This window comes from Stenella coeruleoalba (assembly GCF_951394435.1).
Source record: "Stenella coeruleoalba genome assembly, chromosome: 11".
Taxonomy (NCBI): domain Eukaryota; kingdom Metazoa; phylum Chordata; class Mammalia; order Artiodactyla; family Delphinidae; genus Stenella; species Stenella coeruleoalba.
The window spans coordinates 47,488,459-47,514,077 of record NC_137157.1 but is presented as its reverse complement, the minus strand read 5'-3'; the positions used below and the strand labels follow the sequence as shown (position 1 = coordinate 47,514,077).

At 34.4% G+C, this 25,619-nt stretch overlaps 1 protein-coding gene across 6 annotated transcripts in view; it reads left to right on the top strand.

Moving 5' to 3' along the window:
• CPSF6 (cleavage and polyadenylation specific factor 6) overlaps nt 1-14,962 on the top strand; it is a 33,941-nt gene extending 18,979 nt beyond the window's left edge. The window contains exons 8-11 of one of the 6 annotated variants that reach the window (XM_079938435.1): nt 10-125; nt 621-774; nt 3,053-3,245; nt 9,850-14,962. In XM_079938435.1, coding sequence (XP_079794561.1) covers nt 10-125; nt 621-774; nt 3,053-3,242 — 460 coding nt within the window. In that variant the 3' untranslated portion in view covers nt 3,243-3,245; nt 9,850-14,962. Of the gene's footprint in view, nt 1-9; nt 126-620; nt 775-3,052; nt 3,246-3,325; nt 3,760-3,787; nt 4,444-9,849 lie in introns of those variants that run through there. The other 5 variants (XM_079938439.1, XM_079938438.1, XM_079938440.1 and 2 more) reach the window with 5 other exon arrangements.
• The last annotated feature ends 10,657 nt before the right edge of the window (nt 14,963-25,619 follow it).

The following is a 25,619-nucleotide window of genomic DNA, read 5'->3' as shown; positions in this document are numbered from 1 at the left end:
ATTTTACAGGGAAATGGATACTGCAAGAACACCATTGAGTGAAGCTGAGTTTGAAGAAATCATGAATAGAAATAGGGCAATCTCAAGCAGTGCTATTTCAAGAGCTGTGTCTGATGCCAGTGCTGGTTTGTATATTTCTTTCTGTATTAACATTTCTTATTTATGTTATTAGGAATGACCTAAAAAGTACAGTCTTGAAGATGGGTCATCTACATGTAGTAGTTATTTTTATATTTACAAATCATTACCTATACTTTATTTAAAAGGCATTGAAGGGAACTGTATGTCACAGTGTAGTGGAAAAACTCCTAATTTAAAAATTTTAGGTGTAAATTTAAATATTAGCCCTGACATTTAATGGCTCAGGGACCTTAAGGCAGCTCATTTATTCTCATATTTACTAAATGATTATGTGTTTCACACAGCTATAATAGTAACAAGTGGTGTTAACTTCATGTACATTAAAGCCTTTCAGAATGGTGAAACTCTGAGAAAAATTAAGACATCTTCTGTAGTGATTTTAAAGTGCATTCCTTTTGTAAAATGGTTGCCCCAAATGGTTTGGTGGTATTTTGAAAACAAAATTTATTTGACTTCGGCCCCTCTCCTTCCACTCACAGGTGATTATGGGAGTGCTATTGAGACATTGGTAACTGCAATTTCTTTAATTAAACAATCCAAAGTATCTGCTGATGATCGTTGCAAAGTTCTTATTAGCTCTTTGCAAGATTGCCTTCATGGAATTGAATCCAAGTCTTATGGTTCTGGATCAAGGTAAAACTTTCCTGTCTCATGTCTGTTTAAAACTGCTGCTTTGCAAATAGAAAAAATACTGTGTTTGGGACTTTATAGGACTTTGATTTTACTTATTACTGTTTACTTAGCAGCTAGTGTGATCTTGTTATTGTTTTTGTTTAAACCCTAAATCAAATGTTAGATGTTTGCTTGCTTAAAACCCTTCAGTGGCTTCCAGTTATTCTTAGAATAAGACTGTAAATATTGAAGTGCTGTGTGATATAGTTCTACCTATCTTTTCAGCCTCACTGTGTACCTCTCCTCTGGCTCACTGTTCTCTCGCCACATTGGTCTCCCTTTTCTTCTTGACACATCAAGCACTTGCCCACCTCACTGTTTTGTTTTTTGCGGTACGCGGACCTCTCACTGTTGTGGCCTCTCCCGTTGTGGAGCACAGGCTGCGGACGCGCAGGCTCAGTGGCCATGGCTCACAGGCCCAGCCGCTCCGCGGCATGTGGGATCTTCCTGGACTGGGGCACAAACCCATGTCCCCTGTATCGGCAGGCAGACTCAACCACTGCGCCACCAGGGAAGCCGCACCTCACTGTTTTTGTACTTGGTATTTATGCCCACCTTGCTGTTTTTGTACTTCGTATTTCTTCTGCTGGGAGTCCCTTTTCCCTGGCTCTAATAGCTGGCTCCTTATCCTTCATGCCTCAACTCAATCTAACTTGCTAAGAGGGGTCTTCTCTCAGGTTATTCTGTCATGTTCATTCTGTTTATTTTTCATAATACTTACTACAGTCTATTCTTATTTGTTACTAATGCACATTTTTTTTCACTAGAACACATCGAAAGATGGAAAGGACCTTACCTGTCTTGTTCGCTACAATATTTGTAATGATGAAACAGTGCTTGGTACAGATTGGGTGCTAAATAAATATTTCTTGAACAAAGGAGTTAATAATCTATTTCTTAGTATTTTTATTTTGATTAGGCAGTTCCTTTTTTTGGCATTACTGCTAACCTTGAAATTTTACATATTTTCAAAAGGTAGATCTTTAACCTTGACATGATACTTTCAGGTCTTTAGTGTACTTTATCTAGTGGTAGAGTTGTCTTCATTAAGTTAGGAAAAGAGAGCTTGTCTTTGTCATAGTCCACAACTTTATGATTATTACCTTTTTGACCCAGTATAAAGATGTTTGGACCTGAACACATTTGTTACAGCTGAAGACCGTATCTTATATAGTCTTCTTTTAATTATTTAAGTCCAGAATAATAACTTCTACTTTAATCACAGGCTTAGCACTTAATAATGTTTGCTAAGTTGAGCTGTCTGGTGCAGAAATACAAAATAGAGATTAAACTAATAGCCAGTTGTTATTTCCTTGTTGTGAATTTCAGAATTTAGAATAGTAGGATTTCTAAGATACATACTCTGGTTAAAGTACCTGTTTTTTGTTGTTGTTTTTAAAGGCAGTTCATGAAACATTTCTCTTTATTAAATAAAAATGAGAATAGTATCTCAGTCTTTTCTGGTGGTCATGTTTACTAAGTTTCTTCTCTGCTTCCCACCATGCCCCTCAGCACCACCACCCCCCAAGCATACCTACGAATATATTTCATTAGGAAGTTTCTTAGTGGGGTAACACTAATGATGAACCATATTTTGGCTAGTTTTAAATGTAAAATTGATATTTACATATAGGTTTAGGTAACATGTATTAATGGGTGGTAGTTTTATGTATTTAAGTCTCATTATATATTGAGTGATTTCATGAATTTTGTGTCTAAAAAACTACCTTCTGTATGTTCTTTAGCTTGAAACACAAGTCCTTTGAAATTTTCTCTCCTTTACCTTTCTGCTTTTCATTCAGTAAATACTACATGTCTGTTTTAGGCTGCTAGTTATAATAGATGTAATAGATGATATGGTGTATTGCCATGGTGTGTCTGGTTCCCAATTTTTATTTATTTGGCTGCGCCGGGTCTTAGTTGCGGCACATGCGATTTTTAGTTGTGGCATTCGGGATCTAGTTCCCTGACCAGGGATCAAACCCAGGACCCCCCTGCATTGGGAGCGAGGAGTCTTAACCGTTGGACCACCAGGGAAGTCCCGGGTGAATGTTTTTAAAAATGGGGTTTCTAGTTCATGCTTGTACGTGAGTAAATCATTATTGGCAGTTCAGGATATTTTAGTTTAAATTAGATTTATAAGTTATTTTTTGCCGTAGGTATTTTTAAACACCAAAATATTGAATATCTTTTTAAGCTATCTAATTATGGAGAGCATTAATCCAGTAATTTCTTTTAGAAGACGTGAACGATCAAGAGAAAGGGATCATAGTAGATCACGAGAAAAGAGTCGGCGTCATAAATCCCGCAGTAGAGATCGTCATGATGATTATTACAGAGAGAGAAGCAGAGAACGAGAGAGACACCGGGACCGGGACCGGGACCGCGATCGAGAGCGCGACCGAGAGCGCGAGTATCGTCATCGTTAGAAGGTGGGTATTCCTTGTTCCTGTTGTATTTAACATATGTATTATTAATAGTAATTATAACTCCGAGGCTATTGTTTATGCAGTATATACCCACATTTTACATGGTTCAACTACTTGTTCTGAATTTAATCTTCTGGAAACATCTGAGATAAATGACAGGTGAGTAATAACAGGTAAACATTTTGACCTCTTATCCTTAAATATTGTGTTGCTTGCTTGAGCTACAGCTTTTAGGTTTCAGGTTGTTAATGGTCCTAAGAAATAATCAAGAGGACTCATTGTCTACTTCTAAAAATCTAAAAATTGGAATTCTCTTAATCACATACATAGTTTTCATGTGATTTAAAATATAAAATATAGGGAGTTAATTCATACTATATATAGTATGCTTGGACTTCAAAAAATAAAGTTTCTTTCCTTGAACTAACTTTATTTATCCCTAAAAATTTTAAAGAAAATCTGACAGTATAATAGTTTATAATACAGGAAGAATATAGGAGGGTGGTTTCTCAGCATTGAGAAAAACTTTTTTTTTTTTTTTTTAGAAGACACTTTTCCTGCCATCTGGGTTTTGTTTTTAAAAGAAAAGAAACAGTATTCTTTAATTTGCAAAGAAGATAAGAAAGTTACTCAATTAAAATGGATTCAGGGTATTCCATATAGAGAATTTTAAATTGTACCAAATCATACATCCCAGGTTAGAATAACCTTGAAATAATTTTCTTTGATGTTTCATTCATAAACCATAATCATTGTGTCTTTTTTTTCTGTATTTTAAAACTATTGTGTACATTTTTCATAAAGCGGGAAGAGTTGTCTGTTTATACTTCATTTTCACGTGTAATTTTATTTTTATATTTGTGAACAGCGTTTATTCATGTGAAAAGTGGGGAGAGGGCACTATAAGGCTTGTGCATGTGACACAAAGGTTATTCTGTAAACAGATTTTTTTTTTCTTCATATGTTGGTGGCATATCCAAAATAAATTAGGCTAAAACAAACCCCTTATTGGTAATTACTCTTTACATGATTATTTTCCATAAAATAAAATTGGGAAATATTGAAAATTCAATTATGGTAATTGTTAGTATTTAAATTGTTATGGGCAAAATTAAAGGATTGTATGTAATTCTGTGACAAAATAACAGTTTCTTTAGATATATTTTAGCAAACGAGATCCTTTTTAAGTAATATTACTTAGAAAATAAGCATGTAAGTCTTATTTTTATGGTACACAAATAACCTATTACATTATACAGTTTTAAGGGCTTTTTGAAGTAAAAAGGCAAGTTTTAATACTTTTCCATGCATTTTGAATATATATCAAAACCTTAATTTTAAAATAGTTCTCCATGTACTGTATTATAGAACTTAACATAAATAATTCTCAAAACATTATTTTAATATGAGGCAAAACTTCTTATTTTTAAAACTAAGCTTATTGAAATTGATACTGTTTTTGGATGTAAGAACTGAATGTTGTATCATGTAAGACTAAATACTAAATTTTAAAGATGTAGCCCTCTGCCTCTCCCACTCCCGCCCACCCCACCCCCCAGTTATAGATCTGATCCCATCTTATGAAAAAATTCTCAGTGCCCATCAGTGCTTAAGGTGAATTGTGGCCAACTTAGGGAAATGTTTAACGTATATCAGCCATTTCATTTAAAGTAAGGTACAGGTCCTTCAATTTATATTTTTATTTAGACTTTGTCAGTTATCAACAAGCTTCTAGTTACTGAAGTCATGATAATGGAACTTGCATACATTTTCAGTCATCTCCAAGATTGGATATGCCCATCAAGGGCATTCTGAGCCAGTTTATACCCAAAGTTAATTAACAAGTCTTCTTAATGGTTTTAGCATAGTTAAGTAAACTCCTTCTGAAAGGTCCATTGTTAATTTTAAATACTTTGAATTAACATTACATTCCGGTAATGGGTACACGTAACTATATCATGGTTTGAGTTTCATTACGTTCAGACATTAACTATGAATTCCTAACTTGCAAACTATTGTTGACATTTTTTCTTAATCACTGATGTGTACCATACCAAAATTCCCATGTTTTGTTTGTGCATTAATCAGAATTGAGTTGTAATATTGTTATGTGCCTTCATCCAAGCAAAATTTTACATAAGCATTTCCAGTGCAAAAAATTCTGTTATCCTGGAATATTGTACCTTTGCTATACCAAACAGTATTTATTGTGAACATAGATGTGAATAAATGGGTAGGGACTGGGATTAAATATATCTGAGTGAAAAACTTTTTTGAGCAAATAAAAAATATCTGCACATTTAATCACCATCATAATGAGGTCTATTGACCTTTTTTAGAAGTTTTAAAATATGAGTCCTTTTGAACTTTCATGTAAATCTTAAACGGACTGAATGGAATAAGAGTAACTTGGAAGCTAAAGTGAATGTCAGTAGTAAGTCTGTATGCAAATAAAACAATAATGTAATCTATTATTAAAGTGATGATGAATGGCTAAAAGGGCAAGTTCTTAATTTAACTGGAAACTTAAATGATGTTGGCAAGCTGTTAATGTCTGTCCCATCTTAATTTTTTTGTGTGTTTGAACTGTTGGTAATGTTAATTGCATTCTCTCATTTAAAAAATGTATTAGTTTTTCTAAAAGCATTGAATATCTAAGTTCAAATATATAATATTTTAATGGGAATATCGGTATTGTAAATTTCAGCATGTAAATATATTGTGCTTCATATTCTGTAATTTCTGCCTCTATTCTCAGACCACTCTGAGCAAAACAAAAGTAGTTCAGTGTTTTAAGATTATATGCTTTTTACAGAAATAATTTTGTTTTCATAGTTGTTTTCTTTTGTGTTCCTCTTATTACTTGCTGGGAACAACCCTACTCAGCGATTTCTGTTAACAGTTCCACTTTTCTTTGTATACTGAAGAGTAATGAACTGAAATTATTTTTTTAAATACTCTATTCATGCTTTTCCTCTCTCTGACACATGATGTTTACATTCTCAAATCATTATCCATTCCTTTGATTAGATTTTAAGCATCATATACGGGCTATAGGTTAAGTAACTATACTTTCCTTTGCTGTATGATTACTTTTCTCCTTTCACAAATACCATGATCTTAGATTTTGTTGTCATTGCACAAGATTTAGGGTGTTTTGCATTCCTTATTCAATTTATAGCTTTGCATTAATTTGGCAGGGGGAAGCCAAAAGAATCAAAAGTTCTTGCGTAAATGTTAAGATGCTTTTATCTCCTCAAGAGTTAATGTTACTTCGAGTCTTATGTGAAAATTAAATTCTTCTAATCATCTGATGAATGATACGGGTGGTAATGAGATTTAAAAATTATTTCTGCAACTCTTAAGTCATCTGAGATCTAATACTGTCCAGCCCTGTGTTTATTGTTTCCCCATATACCCTAACCGCTTCATCTGGATACGCCAGCTTTCATTATTTTCACTCTAATTTTCCTTGCTTTTAGTATTATTTGCAAAACCTGCCTGACTACACAGTTATGTTAATTAAAGTGAGAAGAGGGTAAAAAGTGATCCTAGAATGGATGTATAGTGTGTGTTTTGCTCACTGTGGTTTAAGAATATGGTTTTGTTTACAAATGATTAATGTTCCCTGTTTAAAAAATAAAAATCAGTGCCAATGTGAGTCACCTTGATCTCTCACCTTCATCTCAGTGTGAAACTTACTACCATTGTTCTAGTTTGTAAATTAGATTGTTTTGAATAAATAATGATTTGAATGAATAGTTAGCATTGTTTAAAGGAAATCTAATAACCAAAAAAGGAGTAAGGGTGTCATAAATGCTGTCCAAATTTACTACTTTGCCTTGGTGGTAGCATGTTTTAACTCTCACAGTGAAATCTAAATCACACAGCAGCTTATTTTGAAATGTCCATTTTGTCAGATTTTTTGGGCAAAGCTGGGTATTCTTTAACTGTGAAGTTTATTTCTACTATTTAGTGAACTGCCTAGAGCAACAATCCTGTATATGTTTTATAGTGTAATGAAATGCGTTAGTTAAAATGAGGTAAGTACTATCTGCAGAGATGCAAAGATGAAAGTACGAAATGTTTTGGTAGTAGGGAGTTTTTTGTAAACATCTACAACAAACAGGATTTTGTAATATGTTCTAGTCAATGCAAGAAGGGATTTTGATTTTAAAGAGTTCACTTGTATTTAGATACTTCTAGTTCTTTTGCCCACTTCATCTCCTTTCCTCTCATTAAGAAAAAAGTGAATTTTATTATACTGCATTAATAAAAGTATATCTCTAAAATTATATTAGAATCCTTCTTATTCAGTGTATTAATGTGAAAACCTGTAAAAGATCCATATCTAATATATATTTGAATCTTCTACCTGAAAGGTGAATTAACTGATACCAGTAAATTTGCTTGGATAAGTCTTCTAATAGGAACACTTGTAATTTGAGTTGTTAGTATTGACTTGATCTTGCATTATCTCAAAATGCAGGTGCTTCTCTGTATTGAAATTTTAACTTAGTGCTCACTTTATATACTTCATTAAAGAGCCATAGATTCCATCTGTCTTAGTTTTTTTAACAACTGCTTACATAGATCTTCCTTCTATAACTGATAGCTAAAGCAAGAAATTGTGTGGCTTTGACATTACAGATTTGACCACATGGTATTCTGAAAACATGACCGTTGAATGTATTTGTCACTTTAAGCTTCTTTTTGATATCTGTGTTTATGTAGATTTCTACTTAGAAACTTGAGACTATAATATGGAATTGGGTTATTGGAAATGGGTTGTATTGCCTTCAAATTTGCTTTTTCTTTTTTTTTTTTTGAGATTGTAAAATTTTGTATTTCCAAATGGATAAATGTAAAGTGTTTAGAAATAGAAATAAAAGCTGTCAGATTATCCCCCAGATTTTGTCTGTATGGTGAAAATTAGAGACTTATTAATAGTAAAGATCTATCTATAAGACAAAAGATAAGTGCATTCATCCTAAAGATACGTGTTGTAATTTCACAATAGGATTCTCTACCTAAAAAATAGTAAAAATTCTCCATTAGAGTGATACAAAATTGCAGAGTATGCCATGTTTTTTGGAAGGGTTGGGTATGTTTGTTTTGCTCACTGTGACTTAATTTTTCCCTCTTATTTAAATCCCTTCCAGCATGATAAAATAACTAGGGAGATAAACATCTTTTTGCAATAAGATTTATGAATTTCCCATTAATCTATTTTTTCAGATTAGAACATATGCCTTGTCTCTCTTTAATACTTCAATACCAGTTTTTTTACGTATATTGCAAAGTAGTAAAGATAAAATGTGTGAAGCTACCTTTCTAGATTTTTTCCATGAAATAATTCCACCAAAAGCTTTATCAGCATAAGATAAAATATATGAAAGGTAACATTAGAAATGGCTTAAGTATCTATTTGAAAAATATGGGCAAATTAAAAACTATTTAAAAGTCCAGGATTATAACATCTGCTTTTTCATTTTGTAGTTGTAAAATTTAAGTTTTTACTGCTAGGCAATGTGAATGCGTATGTGTACTGATGCTCTTAAGATGCTTACACCCTAATTGAGGAGGAAAGGACATAGAAGAAGATTTATAGTTGTGACAGAATATTAATTACTCTTAATTGTAGAGCAAAAAGTATTTTTCAGTTACTTTTATGGAATACTATCACTAAACATTGTGCCCTTTTGCCTCTAACATCATATTATTGAAACACTCTCTTGGAATTTATATTTTAAATATCTGGTGTTTCAAGTGATCACTTATATCCACGTTACTTGAATGTTTCTTTTGTGAACCTCTACCTGAAGTTTGCACATTTATGTACTCCTGAAACTTTAGGTTATCTCATTTATTGGGGTTTTATTTCTTTATGTGAGTTTTCAATGAAATTTATCATTGTAGATTCCCATTTAGCTTGTTTCGGCTTAGTTTATATATTTACATTAGATATTTCAGTGTAGGTGGAATAGAGGGACAGTAATGTTATAAATTTGTATATGTCTAAAGATTTGTACGTGGATGTCATATTTATTTAAATGTGCATACTGAGCTTATATTTATAAATTTTGTAACATGGAGGACCGTTTGATTTATAACATTTGCAGAAGTTCCTGTATGTCAAATAAATACAACTAATCTGTAAAATAATTTATTGCATTTATATTCAGTTCTCATTTAATTGTTTATGAGTTATATAGAATTTATGTGGGTGAATAATATTTACATTAAAATCATCCAAGTGTTTTTCCATTTATTTTTGTAGTACGCATACTTTAGAAAATGACTTATAAATGTTTCCATCTTCACAGAAACAGTAGCTGCTACATTTTCATTTCCGTTTCAGTCATTAAATTTATAAGGCAATAATATTTAAGAAGAATGAAATCAGAATGTCTCAGTTTTAATCACATACATTTGGGAGCCTTTCTCCATCACAAAGGCAGCTACTGTTTCAGTTAATTCTTATTTTGTGTTAGAATACATAACAGTGAAGTAGATGCACGACTTGTGTATGTATAGTTAAGCCAGCATTTTTCTGTGTATTATGGGGAATAGCAAAATCTACATCATAAATTTTGACACATTACAGCTGAAGGAAGAGGAACACCTTCCAAGACAAAACAGTCTTCATGGGGGAAAAATGACGCTTGTCCAGCAGTTTGCTTCTTGTGATTGAACTGAACCTGTAAGGATTCATGGATAAAATGAACAGGAATAGATCTGAATAAAGCAAATCTGCATAAATGGTAACCAGTAGCTCTACTTTTATTTTTTATGTTGCTTACCTGTTTTATTTGAAGGAAACCTGTGTGATTTAAAAAGTTATAGCTTTTGCAACTTTATTACTGGTTATATACATTTGGCCATTATAATGTGCAAGCAATTGGAAAAAAACGTCAAGTAAATGCTTGTTTTATAGTAGTTTGTTCTTGTTAAAAATGTTCATACGATAATGTCTGTAAACAGCACCACTTTGATTACAATAGATGTAGTGTTGTAATAAACTGTTTAATGGGGCTGATGTGTAAAGCTGTTCAAGTTATTTGATGTTTACACCTCAGGGAAAGTCTTGTGTTCAGCAATATCTAAAGATAATGTTACTATGACATTTATACTGTCCTTTAAAAAAACATTGCAATAGCATTTTTGGATATGCATCAATCTAATCTTGCGTTCAGTGAATTAAACATACTAATTAAGTGTCTCTTGCCCTTGATTTTGATATTAGAATAGGTGATTACATGGGTATTTAATATTTCTATATTCTGCTTTTCTAGCTGTTTTTACCTAGTTAAGCTTGTGACTTTGCTGAATGGTATGTAAACTTGTAAAAACTGAAATTTCACAACATAACAACCCAGTCATTGTGTTAGGGGTCAACAAAGATTTTGTGGTTTTAACATTTTAGTAAAAACCCACACGTGATTTGCTACAGTAATGCAGCTTAATTACAACACAGGTGTACTGAAACGCTTAATTGTAAACTGCTAGCATTGAAGAAATATTTTGACAGTTCTGATTTGATGTGGCAGTTATTAGCTATTTTATATTGATAGTGCTTATGGTTTATTGTTGAAGCCATGGGCAACGTAAATATAGGCAGCCGTGCAGCAGACAAATGTGAGTAAAGAAAGCCTTAGTTTTATTTTCCAGTTACAGGAAATAGATTTCTGAAGGGTGTGATGTTTATTAACATTGGGTTGTATTCTCCTATATGTGTAATAGGAGATTATAGGTGTACCGATCTCCACAGTTTAAGGAGTTCTGTGTATCCATGCAACCTATTAATTCATGCTAAAGTTAACCTAATCAAAGATTTTTTTCAAACCTGCCTTGCATATAAGCCCACATTAAAAGCACCTGGCTAGCATGTGTTCTTAATTGTAAAATTAGCATAGGCAGAGTGTCAATTTGATTAGACATTTTTATAGAAAGTTCATTCTGAATCATTACTTCAGAAATTTGAGTTAAAATCCTTAAGCAAGTTAATATGTTTTTTAATGTTTTTAAAATCTGATTATCTTTGAGAGATCTTCTGATAATACACTTCCTTTTTTTTCTTTTTTTAAACGTATAGCCAAATTTTAGGACGTTGCTTGTTTAGGCACCCTAAATATTATGTAAGTGCAACCTTAGAAGCCCTCCAGAGAACTGCAGTTCTTTACTTTCATGTTGTCCACCATCATACCAGTTCTTGCAGAATTAGCTGTTTTAAATTATCCATATTATTGCCAGCTTTATTTTTAAAACATTTTGTGGTTAGAGTATTTGTGCATGGAATCATTGGTGTTTGTCAGAACTGTTTGCTCTCAGAAATGATTTTTTAAGTGTTCTATCTTGTTGAAAATGCAGTTGCCTTTTTAACATTTGAGAGTTGTATCAAAATCAGTTTTCTTGCTTTGTGTATAGATGTTGTTAGTTTTATTTCTTAGATTTTTTTTATATTACAATGCTGTAATGCGAAGAAGTATGGACATAAATATATTACAAGGGAATTAGTTAATAGTAAGCTTAAAAGGTAAGTAAATGTCCATAAGGATACAATTTTCTCTGAACAATTTAAAAATGGGATCATAAAAATCTTAACTGTGCTTGAACTTGAAATGAAAACTGGAAATTTTGTACTAATTAAATCCTTCATTTACCTTTTCATTTTTTTTTTTTTTTTTTTTAATCAGTGGAACCCTTTAATTGCTCATACTATATCACTCTTCTCCCTACTTGGCTGATCTCATTACGTGACTTTTGTTGCAGACAATGTGAGTGTACTAGAATTGTTTGCTGTTAGTGTATTATAAATGTTATCAGAAGGGAATAACTTTTTGATTTGACCAGTTTTTGCCAAGTCTTTCTCTATCTGATACATGAATATATAGCAATGAAGGTGAAAATGCAAGCTATGTTTTATTCTTCATATCCCTTTTTTTTTAATGGGCTGATGTTATTTGAAAATTTTTTTAAATGTTTAAAAACAATCCAAAGAGAGAAATCTCTACATAGACACCAAAAAAAGAGTCCCAGAGATCTTTTCATTTCTTCTTAATAATAATTATAGTGGATATGAAAACAAAACTGAATTTAATTTTAAACCATAGCACTTGTTAGTGCTATGCCATCACATTCCTTTCAGCCAGTAAAGTTATGAATGAGTGATGCAGCGCCTGAATGGTATTGCTTTTGAAGCAGTACTTTGAATTGAATGTGCTGCTTTTGGTTAATGGACATAGGTTTTGGAAAGGATATTCCAGTATAAATTTATAAGTATTTATTTTGTCAATTTTTATAAGCAAGATTCGGAGTAAGTTACAGTGGCTAATGATCATAGTTTAGCCCATTTACCTAGAATATTCTTAAGCAGTTAACTACAATTTGGAGTTCACAAAAAACTTATAGATTGTAGCTTAAGGTATTACTTTCAGTTAATTCTCCTGTGGAGAATATTGCTTTGTTTTCTACTAGTTTAAGGTCAGTTCTTAAAATAAACATGGAGATTTTAATGAATGTTGTATAACATGTTGTAGTGAGGGGGAAAATTTGTTGGAAGGGTAAAGACTTTCTTTCCCTTATGTATTTAAATGTGCCAATAACCTAAATACATACTGTTTTATACAATGAGATGCTACTACAAGACTTTCTGTTGGCGCGCTCTGACATTTTGGTTTTCATACCTGAATGATCATTGCGTTTTCTGTATCTTGTAAGATGGCTTCACTTTTGTGTTTTAAGCTTCAGCTTGTTATTTTAAGAGGAAGTTTATGTTCTGTTTCTTTACTGAGAATACAGTATTGAGATCCTAGCTGTTTTACAGATAACTGCCTTTTAAATTTTATTCATTAAGTTCATTTGCATCCCATAGCCATCTGTAATATTTCCCATAGTTGTATGTACTTTAAGTGCACGCTTACCCATTGTACACATTAGACATTTTTGTGCTAAAATATATTAAGTGGGATTTTTGTAGCAAAGTATTTTTCTGTTTTTACAGTGTGTGTGTGTGTTGTTTTTTACGTTAACCTTCAGTTTAAACACTGGTGTATTTTATTTTTTAGCAACTTGACTCTTAGAAGCCTTAGACTAATTTTTTAATAAATATTCAACCAAAAATTATAAATTTATTAAGATGTGGCCTTACATATAGCATTCCTTATGTTTGTAATGTGAGATTTTTGATTTAGAGAACTCAAAAGATTCAGGATTAAAGTATCTTATTGTAAGTTGAAATAGAAAATGTGTTAAAATGTCTAAAATGTCTAGGCTTCTGGGAGGAAGTTCTTATACTCTTCTTTCTTGGTATTAGAAAGAAGCAATATGAATTTCTATGAATATTCAAAATATTCAGGCAGTTGTATCTTGTTCAGATTGATTTAGGTTTGTCTTAACCAATTTCTTTAAAATTTCAGGTTGTTGGCATTCACTCTGAGTATGCAGCTACCATGGTTTTTGTATGGGACATATAAACACTTGGTTAGGTATAGACAGATGTTAATATTTTAAAGACTTCCTGCTATATTAATTAGCATATTGTAATGGAAGTTTTTTAAAATGTTAGGTGGAGTTTAATTGAAGTCACACAAATCTTGAAATGGTATCTGCAGATAATAAATACTACGGAGAGTTTTTCCTGTGGGAGTATCCTAAAACTCCGCCATGGGTGTAAATGTTTTACATTAATTTCATAATTGGACAGACCCTGCATTTAGTGAAAACATTTCATTTTGAAGATGTGTTCTTTTTGTCTCATTGTTACTGCGTAACACTTCTCAGCATTCTTTCTGTAAGTTAAATTATTTTAAAATGGTGAATTCGTGTTTATTTTTTTACTTTGAAAATTGTAGTACTCAGGTGGTATTTAATGGGAAAGGATCCTTTGGGGTAAATCATAATGTATTCTAAGGAATGCATCTATAACATTGACTTTAGCCTTAAAGAAAGGTCTATTATTCCTTCTTCCTCTTCATTCCATGGTATATTAGCAAAGTAGTTTACAGCCTTGTACAGCCTTACAAAGTTGTTTTACAATTTTTAATCGAAAGCCCTTAACAAAAAACTGTATCATATTACCAGTATACATGCATTACTGAACCATGGTTTGTAAATAATTTGACTAATACCAGAAGGCCAAAGAAAGTCTTAAAATTTTAGCTATTGACTCTATGGTGACTTCACAATAAGATTTCTGTGCAAAAGGTAAGGTGATATTTGATCAAATAAACATCTTTTTGGTGTCCCTGAGAAGTAGACTTCCATATTCGCTTCTATTAAAAAGCTTATCCCATTTTATTAAAATGTTTGTAATTGCAATTTTGTGTTTAATGTTTACTTTCTGTCTTTTCTTTCTTTAGCATTTAGGTGACTGTTCAGCAGTTTGCTATATGGCCATTGTTGGCCTTTAAACTGCACTAGTAATGAGCATGGTATTTATCTTGTATTGAAAATAAAACACAGTTTTTATAATACTTTGCAGTTTGTCTTGTTTGTTTGATTTATAATTTTTTAACCATTGTGTATGGTGTGAATAATTCATATCTAATTGCAATATGCAGTATAACAGAAATTGTACTGTTTGTATTTTATCTTTAAACCAGCCTCCTAGATACTGGTCATTTTCTTTTGTATTGGCCTTTTGATGGTCTTTAAAGCAGATGATATGTGACTAAATTAGGATTTAGAAACCTAAAAGATTTCTAGGCTGCTTTATTTTTAAGTCTAAAATTCAGAAAATGTTTGTCTAATTTTAGAGGATTATTAACCTTACTAGACTTTAATCAAGTAAAAATGTTTCTAGGTTGCAGCAAAAATATTTCATACTAGCTTTGAAGTAATAGAGTACTTTTTAAACAGTAACAAATTATGATTTCAATAAAGATTTGTGTGCCAGGTGTTAAATCAGACCCCAGATTTCTCATCTGTAGGATTCAGTCTATGTTGAAGGTAGCAATTCTGAACAATTGAAATAACGATATAAGAAATAAATGACCATTACTAGGATCACTTTCTGCGACCCCATTAAAATTGTGCTTGAGGTTTTATTAGTTTCCCTAATATTCTTTTTTACATGTTTACATTTTAAAGAGGATTGTGTTCATTGATCCTCACTTGCATTGAGTTAATTGAGTCTCTTGAAGAGTATTTGAAAGAAAAGATTATTGGGAACATCTTTTAATCAGGTGCTACACAAAACTTAATAGGAGTCAGTCAAGGCCTGATTTAGTGAAAGAGGGAGCTTTTTAATAAAGGATTTGTAAGGGAATTCCTTGGCGGTCCAGTGCTTAAGACTCGGAACTTCCACTGCAGGGGCACAGGTTCGATCCCTGGGCAGGGAACTAAGATCCCTGCAAGCTATGTGGTGCGACCAAATAATAATAATAATAATAAAGGATTCATAGACAGAATTTTCCCAGTCTTCTAGTTTTAATTCCAGAAGTAAATGATATTAGAAATAGTTTCCAATGCTGTCTTGTCTTGTATCTTTGTTTCTCTTTTATATTTCACTAATAGTTCTTGAATTTTCATGTTATATCAATTCCAGTCAGTTGCTATTTTCAGTGTTAGATAAGGAATACATGTATATTTTTTACAAACCTTTCAAAAAACCTGTGACTTATAGGAAAACTTGAGAAAATAGTTTACTCCTTAAGTTACACCGAGTCCTGAAGAAGGAATAAGATTTAACTTGGGGAAAAGGGAAGGGGAATACCTTCTAAGCAAAGGGAGGTTTGCACAAAAGACCTTTTGGTATGAGGGAGCATATTAGGAAGAATACTGATTTGGCTGAAGTAGGGAGTGAAGAACATGGCCTGTGTGTGGGACTTAAGAAACAGACAAGGACCAAGACTCTGCAGGGCTTGTAAATCACACTAAAGATTGTCCCAGGAATGATGTGGCATCACTGAAGTGTGTGTAGTGTCAAAGCATTTCTGAAAGCTTGGCTGCACGTTAAATCAGGTAAAGAATAGATGAGGTAAACCAGTGAAACTATTGCAAGAGTCTTTGACTAGAGAGATAGTGGGAATAATAGTGGTGGAGAAAAGTTGATTTGGTGAAAGACTTAAGACAAAACTGGTAATAACTGAAAGTTTGGAAGGATGATGTTTAGAGCTTAGTGGTAGGTATGTCATTGCCTGAGATGGGAAACACTGGAAAAAGATAGACACTGAATTTAATGCCTTTGAGATCCAAGAAATAGCAAGTAGTCGTGTATTCATTAGTTATGGTTTTGGAGTTTAGAAGACATGTGGATTAAAGCCATAACTTTGTAGTAACAATTAAAATAGAGAAGAAACTAAATAATGGGGAGAGTCTTCATCATTTTTCAATTTAATGGCTGTCAACCCAGCTGCAGAATAGAATCACCCATGCCCTCATTGTTTTTTGGGGGGTGGGGGGAGTGCCATCAGGATTCATTACATGTTTGAATTTTTATATTCCACATATAAATGATATCATAGGGTACTTGTCTGGCTTATTGTACTTAGCATATGCTCAAGGTCCATCCATGAGCATTTTTTAAAAATTGCTGTTGTACCTATTATCTCGATAGAGTTTCTTACCCTGTCGAATACGCAAGGTGGTTTTCTCCTTTTACAAGTGGGCCAACAGGCTCTGAGGGGTTATGGCTAGCAGAATGGTGAGTTGAAGTTAGAGTAGGTTTATGACTGCAAATCCACACAGCTTGTGTGCTGAATGGTTATCAAACTAAGCCCCCACTGTTGTTAAGTGCTAAATTAAAAAGCTTTATTGATAGCTGTAAGCATTTAGGAGTATATTACTTTAAAATGTTCATTTCTGGGACTTCCTTGGCCGGCCAGTGCTTGGGACTGTGCTGTTCCAACGCCGGGGGCGGGGCAGGGGGGGAGGAGGGGGGAGGTGCAGGGTTTAGATCCCTGGTCAGGGAGCTAAGATCCCACATGCCGTGCAGTGCGGCCAAACAAAACAAAACAAAAAATGTTCATTTCCACAAATACTGAACATACCTGTTCTGTAAAATATACTGTGCTGTATAGGACGGACCATAGCAACTCAGTTGTATCTCGTTATTTTTATTTTAAAAAATTTCATATTAATAGTTGTACAGGTTCTACTGACATAATTCCTGTAGCTGTCCTATTAGATATAAGATCAATGAGTAACATTTGTGGAAATGTTAATTTAACATTGTGGGAAAATTTGGCATTGACTCAGGAATTGGGCCGCACCGCATTGCAGTATAGAAACTCGAGTATCACTGTGTACCACTTTAGTTCTTTTTCCCCTGAAACTGGTAAGTCATTTTACATTACTCTTTCTTCAGCTTTTTCCAAGTAAGGGAGAAAATGAAAACAAAATGCTGGAAATTCCAACTAAGCATCTAACTTAGCCTAAGAACATGCTCACTTTATTAGAAAGTGATTTGCAGACTGAAGACTGGAGCTAACTGTTATTTGCTGAATTTAGTGATGACTGGCTTTTCACAGTTAATAATAGTGTATCCATTGTAAACATTTGTTGAAATCATTTTTATGCATCTCAGAAATTGTTTCAGGATGGCTGGCAGCCAACATGCTATGTATATCTACACACTGGGAAACTGCCTACCTATAAACTTCTGTGGTAATCAGTTTTATGTTGTCCTTGGCTTTCTAAATGATCTGAGTATGTAGATGAACACTAAAGGGAGGAGGGAGATAAATGGCACAACTCCTCACCCCTGGGTGAGATGACCTGAAGGTACCTTTTACCAGTTGTTTCACATGCTTACGTGAATGTTGAGGATGGAACATGCCCTCTTATTAGAAGTTGATCAGTTCAACATAAATAGGCAGATAAAATGGGGTCATAAATGAAGATTTTTAATTTAAAATTTTATTATTCCTTACATCCTTCTTAGTCTTCTGTTTCTCTTCCCTAACCTTTGGCCTGTGGGGTACTCCCAGGAGGCTTAGCCTCCCTGCATTCCTTGGTCCTCTTTTCCTGTCTCATGGCTCTAAGTATTAATATGCTGTCAGTTTCTAAATTTATATTTCCGATTCAGACCTTTTTCTCAAACTGGAGATTTAAGTGTCTACCGACATCTCTACTTGAATATCAAACAGGCATCCCAAACATAACATGCCAAGGTTGAATTCTTTCATCCTCACCCATTCCCCACCACCTGCTCAGCCCGCAGTCGTCCTTAACAGCTAACATCAACATCATTTCAAATGCTTAGGGTCAAAACCTGAAATTATTGACTCTTCTCACACCCCATATCCAGTACATCAGGAAATCTTGTCCACCACAGAAAATACCTAGAATCTGACAGCCCATTACTGCTTGCACTGCGCTCATTCTTTGCCTGTATTACTGCAGTGATTCCTAACAGCTCTCTGTGCTTTCCACTCCTGCCTCCCTGCAGTTTGTTCTTAGCACAGCTGTCAGAGCTTCTGTCGTTTCTGTTCAGAATCCTGCTATGGCTCCCCATTTGTACTAGAGTAAAACTCAAGTCCTTAAAAGGTTCCTCCATAATTTGGCTCCTATTACCTGTCTAACCAGACCTCCCAGTACCTTTCCCCATGCTCGCTGCATTCCAGCCATTCTCGCCTCCTTTTTTGGCCATGCCACGTGGCTTGTGAGATCTTAGTTCCCCCACCAGGGGTTGAACCTGGGCCCTCAGCAGTGAGAACTTAAGAGTCCTAACCACTGAACAGCCAGGGAATTCCCCTGGCCTTTTTCAAACAGTCCAGGCATATTCCTCTCTCTTAGCCTTTGTATGGGCTGTTTTCCTTGCTTGGAATGCTTTGGATATCTGCATGACAGTATCATTTTAATGAGATTTATTTTCACCTTTCTATTGAAGAATGGAACCCAATATCTCCCTTAGTTCTGCTTTATTTTTCTGTGTGTTACCTAACATAATATATGTTGTTACCTAGCACAAGATGTTATCTTTGTTGTCTGTTTGACTATCAGGCACATGAAAGCGTATATCTTGTAAGTCCCAAGTGCCTACATAAGGGTATGGCACATAGGTGTTCAGTAAATAATGAATGAATGTCCTTAAGGTTTAGGTCTACCACGTTATCCTGTTAGCTTATGCTTATGGTAGTACAGTTGTAAGAGCTAATTCAGCATCTTTCAAATTGTATATAACAAAAATTGCCATTTAAACCATTTTAAATATACATTTTAGTGGCATTAAGTACATTCACAATGTGCAGCCATTACCACTATACATTTCTGAACATCCTAAACAAATTCTGTACCCACTAAACAGTAACTCCCCATTCCTGTCCCACTTCTAGCCCCTCTAGCCTGGCAACCTCTACCGTACTTTCTATGAATTTGTGTGTCCTAGGTACATTATATGAGTAAAATTACACAATATTTGGTCCTATGTGCTGGCTTATTTCGCTTAGCGTAATGTTTTCAAAATGCACATTGTAGCATGTGTTAGAATTTCATTACTTTTAAGAGTGAATATTCCATTGTATGTATATACCACATTTTGTTTATCAATTTGTCAGTGGACATTTGGGTGGTTTCCACCTTTTGGCTGTGGTGAATAATGCTGCTGTGAACATTGGTGTACAAGTATCTGTTTGAGTCTCTTCTTGAAATTCTTTTAGATATATACCTAGGAGTGGAATTGTTGGATCATATGGTAATTCTGTATTTAACTTTTTGAGGAACCCTGAAGCTTTTCCACAACAGCTATACCATTTTATATTTCCACAAGCCATGCATGAGAATTTAAGTTTCTCCACATTTTTACTAAACCTATTTTCCATTTTTTTTCTAGTAGCCATCTTGTTGGGTGTGAGGTATGACATTGTGAACTGTGATTTTTATTTAATTAATTTTTTTTCCTGGAGTTCCATCAGTTTTCGCCTCATGTAGTTTGATATTCTGTTGTTAGGCACATACACATTAAGAACTATGTCTTCGGGCTTCCCTGGTGGCGCAGTGGTTGAGAGTCCGCCTGCCGATGCAGGGGACGCGGGTTCGTGCCCCGGTCCGGGAAGATCCCACATGCCGCGGAGCGGCTGGGCCTGTGAGCCATGGCCGCTGGGCCTGCGCGTCCGGAGCCTGTGCTCCGCAACGGGAGAGGCCACAACATTGAGAGGCCCGCGTACCACAAAAAAAAAAAAAGAATTACGTCTTCTTGGAGAATGGACCTCTTTCTCATTGTGTAATGTCCCTCTTTATCAACTGATTTTTAAAGTGGCTCATCTTTAGCCAGTTTTTCCAAAGCACTTAATGTACTTTACATTGAACCAGTTGTGTTTGCACTCACATTTTATTGGTTTACATAATGTTAAGTCATGAAATCACAGGAAAAAATACTATCGATATAGTTTAGGAACACACGCACTGAATCTTATGTAATGTAATTAGTAAGCAGAAGTTCTTGGACATGAATTTTGTGTTAATAAGTCAGTTTTATAGAGAGACTGTACAGGTAGGTTATGTGGAGGGCATTGGGTACTCAGGTTATCTCACTAGACTTTTGACTTGTATAAAGGATACAAAGGATGAAACTCCTTTTTAAAGGATGAAAATCCTTACAAGTAAATCTAAATGCACATCTTTTCCAAAAAGTTTCTTTTGGTGCTTGATTCAGTAAGTATGAACAATTGAGGTTTTTGACACATGAAGTTGCCCTCTGATTGACCTTCACCACAGCTGTATGTGAAAATGCGTATTTCTCCACATCCTTTTCAATGATGGGTGCTTTAAAAATTATCGATTTTAGAGGTGAAAATTGATATATTAAAATATTGTGATTTTTTTTTTACAGAGACTTAATATTTTAAAATATTAGTGTGCTGCCATCTAGTGATAACTATGTAAGAAAAAAGGGTAAGTTGTAATTTAGTAAGTTCATTTTATAATTGAGGAAACAGATAAGTGTATGCGTTCGGACCCAAAGTAATAACTAATTAAGGACAAACTCAAGAACTGAAAAATTCAAGCCAGGCTCTTATCCAAGAAAGATCTGAAGGATTCTTTTCTAATCATTGTCCCTATTAAGTCACAGCAATATAGTCAAACCAAAAGATCAAAATAATAATAATATTCCGATGAAGTCAGTTAATAAAACCTTTTTTATTTCCATCGTTATACTGAAAATATTTCTAAATTTGCTCAGTGCACGTAATAAGGGTCATTTGAAGGGAAGGAATTTTGTATTTATATATAGGTTATATGGAGAATATATTTAACATTTCTTTGAAAAGTATAGTATTCTAATGTCATTCTGAATAGAATTCTGTGGTAGGTATAAGAGTGTGGGCTTAATTTTACTTAGCTATATAATACTTCTTTTGTTTTTAACCTTAGGTGAAAAAGCCTATCTTTTTTTAGCGTTTGAGTGGCCACTCTGCTAAAATTGGCATTCAGGAAGGGGACATAAGCCAAGGAATATTTTTTTGCCCTTCGGGAGTCAGGAAATAAAGTAATTTATACTCAGTGAATACTCAAAATGACTGCCATGTGCAAAATACCATGAATACACAAAGAAAGAAAACGATGTGCTGTCTGGAAGAAAGCCATTGAAGAGACTAATATATGTTGGCCACTTTCCCAGGTGGTATTTTTAATGTAAGCATCAAATCAATTCCATTGGAGTTCCTCATTTTACAGGTGAGGAAACAAATTTAGGAAGATTCAATAGCAGAGCAGTAATCCACTTTAGGGTCAGAAGAGCAAATCTAGAGAATGTGACAGTGGGATTTACTGGTCATTAGTTACAGAAGATAGGAGATGGTATGAAAGATTCTACAGATAAATTATTAGAATCAAAAGGTTAGAAAGCTTTGTGGACACAACATCAATATAGAAACTAGATATAAAGTAGCTAGTTTTAAATCTAATAAAAGATGTGCAAGCCCTTTAGGAGAAAGTTTTAAACCTCTAATGGAAGGCGTTCATATAGACCCAAATCAATGGACATACCATGTTCATGAATAGGAAGATTTAATGTAAATATGGCTATTCCCTCCAAGTTAACTTAGCATCAGTGCAAATCCAATTAAAATTCCAAGAGGTTTGTCAGGTCTTACTGGATATGACAGTCTCTATCTAAACTTTATGCGGAGTTAAAAGCAAATGATAACGAAGAGAGGGAAGAGTTGCTCTTGTCACATACCAAGGCCTGTAATAAGATAGTGCAGACTTTGTACACGAATAAATAAGTAGGCCATGAAACAATATAGAGGGACCAGAAACCACATATATATGAAAGCTAGATTTTATGCTAAGATGGAAATGCTGTGGATTATACTGAAATAGAAAAATGGGATCTACCTAATGTTATACGTAAATATCAATTCTAGGTGTATTAAATGTGGATTTAATGGGAGAGGCAAAGCTAGTCTATTAAGAAGAAAATATAGGAAATAATTTTATGAACTTGGATTAGAGAAGGATTTCTTAAGATACAAGTACAAATCATAAAAGGAAAGATTGATAAATGTGAATAAATTAAGAACTGTTCATTAAAAGACACCACAAAGTGAAAAGAGAAGCCCCAAACTGGGGAAAGACACTTGGAACACATAAAACTGACAAAGGATTAATATCAAGAATATATAATAAGCTACAGACCTATAAGAGAATGACAGAAACCCAGTAGAAAAATGGGCAACAGACATGAACTGATATTTCACACAATATTCCATAAATATATGAAATGATACCCAACTTCATTAGTAATCTAGGAAATGCATATTGAAATCACAGGTACCATTTCACACCTACTAGATTGGCCCCCCCCCCCAAAAAAAAAGTTTAATCAGTTCTAAGTATTGGCTAGGAGATGGTGCAATGAAGAATACTGCTGGAAAGGGTCTGAATTGTTAAAACCACTTTGGAAAACAGTTTAGCATTGCTTTGTAAAGTAAAGGTGCATGTATACACCAGGGAAACTTGTGTCTTTGTACTTGGAGGCATTTACAAGAATGTATATAGCAACATTATTTCCAACAGCAAAAAAACTGGAAATGGCTCAGATGCCCACCAACAATAGAGTAGATAAATAGCAGGGCATCCATAATAATGAAATACTACATAGGCTGGAAAGACAAGAACTCTAGCTACACACAACACCATAAATGAGTCTTACAATTATATTGACTGGAAGAAGCAAGTCACAGAATTTACACCGTATTATTCTATTTATATAAAGTTCCAAGACAGGCAAAATTTTGAGTGTGTATTAGAGATGCCTATGTAAAGAAAACAATAGAAAAGTTCAAGGAAGTCACGAACAACATTTAGCATAATAGTTCCGGAGGCAGGGAGGTAGAGGAATACAGTCAAGGGAGCATGCCACAGGAGGCTCCTAAGGTGGCATAATGTATTTGTTAATCGGAATGGTTGGTACTCATGTGTTTTTACTCTTTGAACTGTAAATATACATTTTAGATATATTTAATACACAATAAAATAGCAGTGATAGAAATAGCCTTTTGTTGTGTTAAGTGCAACTGAGTTCTAGATCAAGCTATCATCATACCTAGATAATGCTACTAACGAGTATTTAAGATAATACTTAAGGTATTTTTCCAAAAACATTACAAATGCTACTCTAAAACAGTTGATTTCCTATTTATATCTGAAAATTTATTTGAGCACGAGTTGACTTGAAGTAGGAGATAGCACAATCCATTGAGGGCATGGCGATAGCCTCCTGCTCTATTCTCAACATGAAAGAAAGATGTGTAGTTTGGAAAAACTACCATTGCTTTGTTGTGTTTTATTTCAAATAACATCAATGTAAAGCATAAGGTTTATATTAGAAGTGAGCTTATGACACTACTTGCTCTCAAAACAGCCTTAAAATTAGTCTTAACACCATACTGGTTAAAGGAAGCTACGTGCCTGGTCACCAGTGTCCCAGCGTACTAGAGTGGGTGTTGGGATAAGTGCAATTGCCAACAATGGTCAGTAACAAGATAAACATTCTGAAACTTTGAGTTGCATGTCAGGCTGCACACGAGTATATTTTGTGTATTCATTGTCTTAGATGGGATGCAGTGGTCAGTACAATCATTGTACTTGGATGTAGACTGAAGAGTCGTCCTCCCTCGTCGAGCAGACTGTTCTGGAGTTCTATGCCTCCTAGAGCCACTCTGGGTGAGCCTTTGCTCTTAGTAGTATACATGTGCCAAACCATCTCTGTCCTCCTTACGGTGATGTGGTGCCTCCTTTTTTTTCAAAAACTGTTTTGAAAAACAGCTGCTTGTGCTAACGGCTCCCAAATCTTGGAATGATGACCTCAGTTGGAGTCCGCTTCTTGAAGAAATTAGCTAAGATGGAGATTACCAGAAAGAGTCTTCTTAGGACAGAATGGACCCTAGCATAGTGTTGGAAGCAACTACCACTAGGTGGCAGGCCAAGATGGGTTAGGGAAGCTATCGATATGTGGGTGGCAGTGAAGTGTCTTCCAATATTTGAAAGGCCTTAATTACCAATGGGTTCTGTGTATTCATTCTTTCAGGAATTACTGAGTTGCTTACTAGATGCCAGGCACTGTTCTAAGGGCCAGATTGGAAAAAAAAATTCCTTCATCTCAAGATTAGTGAAGAAATGAAAAGGTAATTTTTCTCTGAAGCAGTGGATATATTTTCATCAATTTGGGGGGCTCCCAATCTTCTATGACTGAGTTATTTTTGGATATTATGGAGCTAACTTGGCTGAAGAACATATAGCTCATGAACTTCACTTTTTGAGTGCTTTTATGTGCATGCTTTTAAGGGTTAGCCCCAAAAGAGGTGGTGCTGCAGTATTCAGGATGTCTTGGAAGAGGGGTTTATGTGAAGTCATATATGGTGTTCAAACCAGGACATTGTATAGTTAGCATCTCTCTCCAGGTGGGAGAGATTCATTCATTTAACAAATGTGCTGACCACAGATCTAGGAGCTAGAAATGCAGCACTGAGTGGAACAGACAACATCCCTCTTCTCTTGGAGCTTATTTTTAATGAGGAAAGATAGACAATGGTCAAATATACCAATTGGTGTTAAAGTTATTAAGTGAAATAAGGCAGGATATTTTTATACAGGTTCATCAGGGAAGGCCCTTTTTTATAAGGTGCAGTTTGAACAGAGATCCAAAGATAGTGAAGGAGTCAGCTATGTAGATATCAAGGAGAAGACCATTCTAGCAGAGGGAATGGTAAGTGGAGATGCCCTAAAGGGTAAGTGAAGCAGCAAAGGATGGTAGGATGAGGGAAGAGGAGAATGGTCAGAAATGAGTTTAGGGAAGTGTTTGGGGGCATGATTGTGTAGGGCTTTATAAGGAATGGTAAAGATTTTCGCTTTTACTCATGGTGTGACAGGAAACTTGGAAAGATATGAGTAGAGGAGTGATATAATCCTAAGTTTTATCGCAGGTTGCTA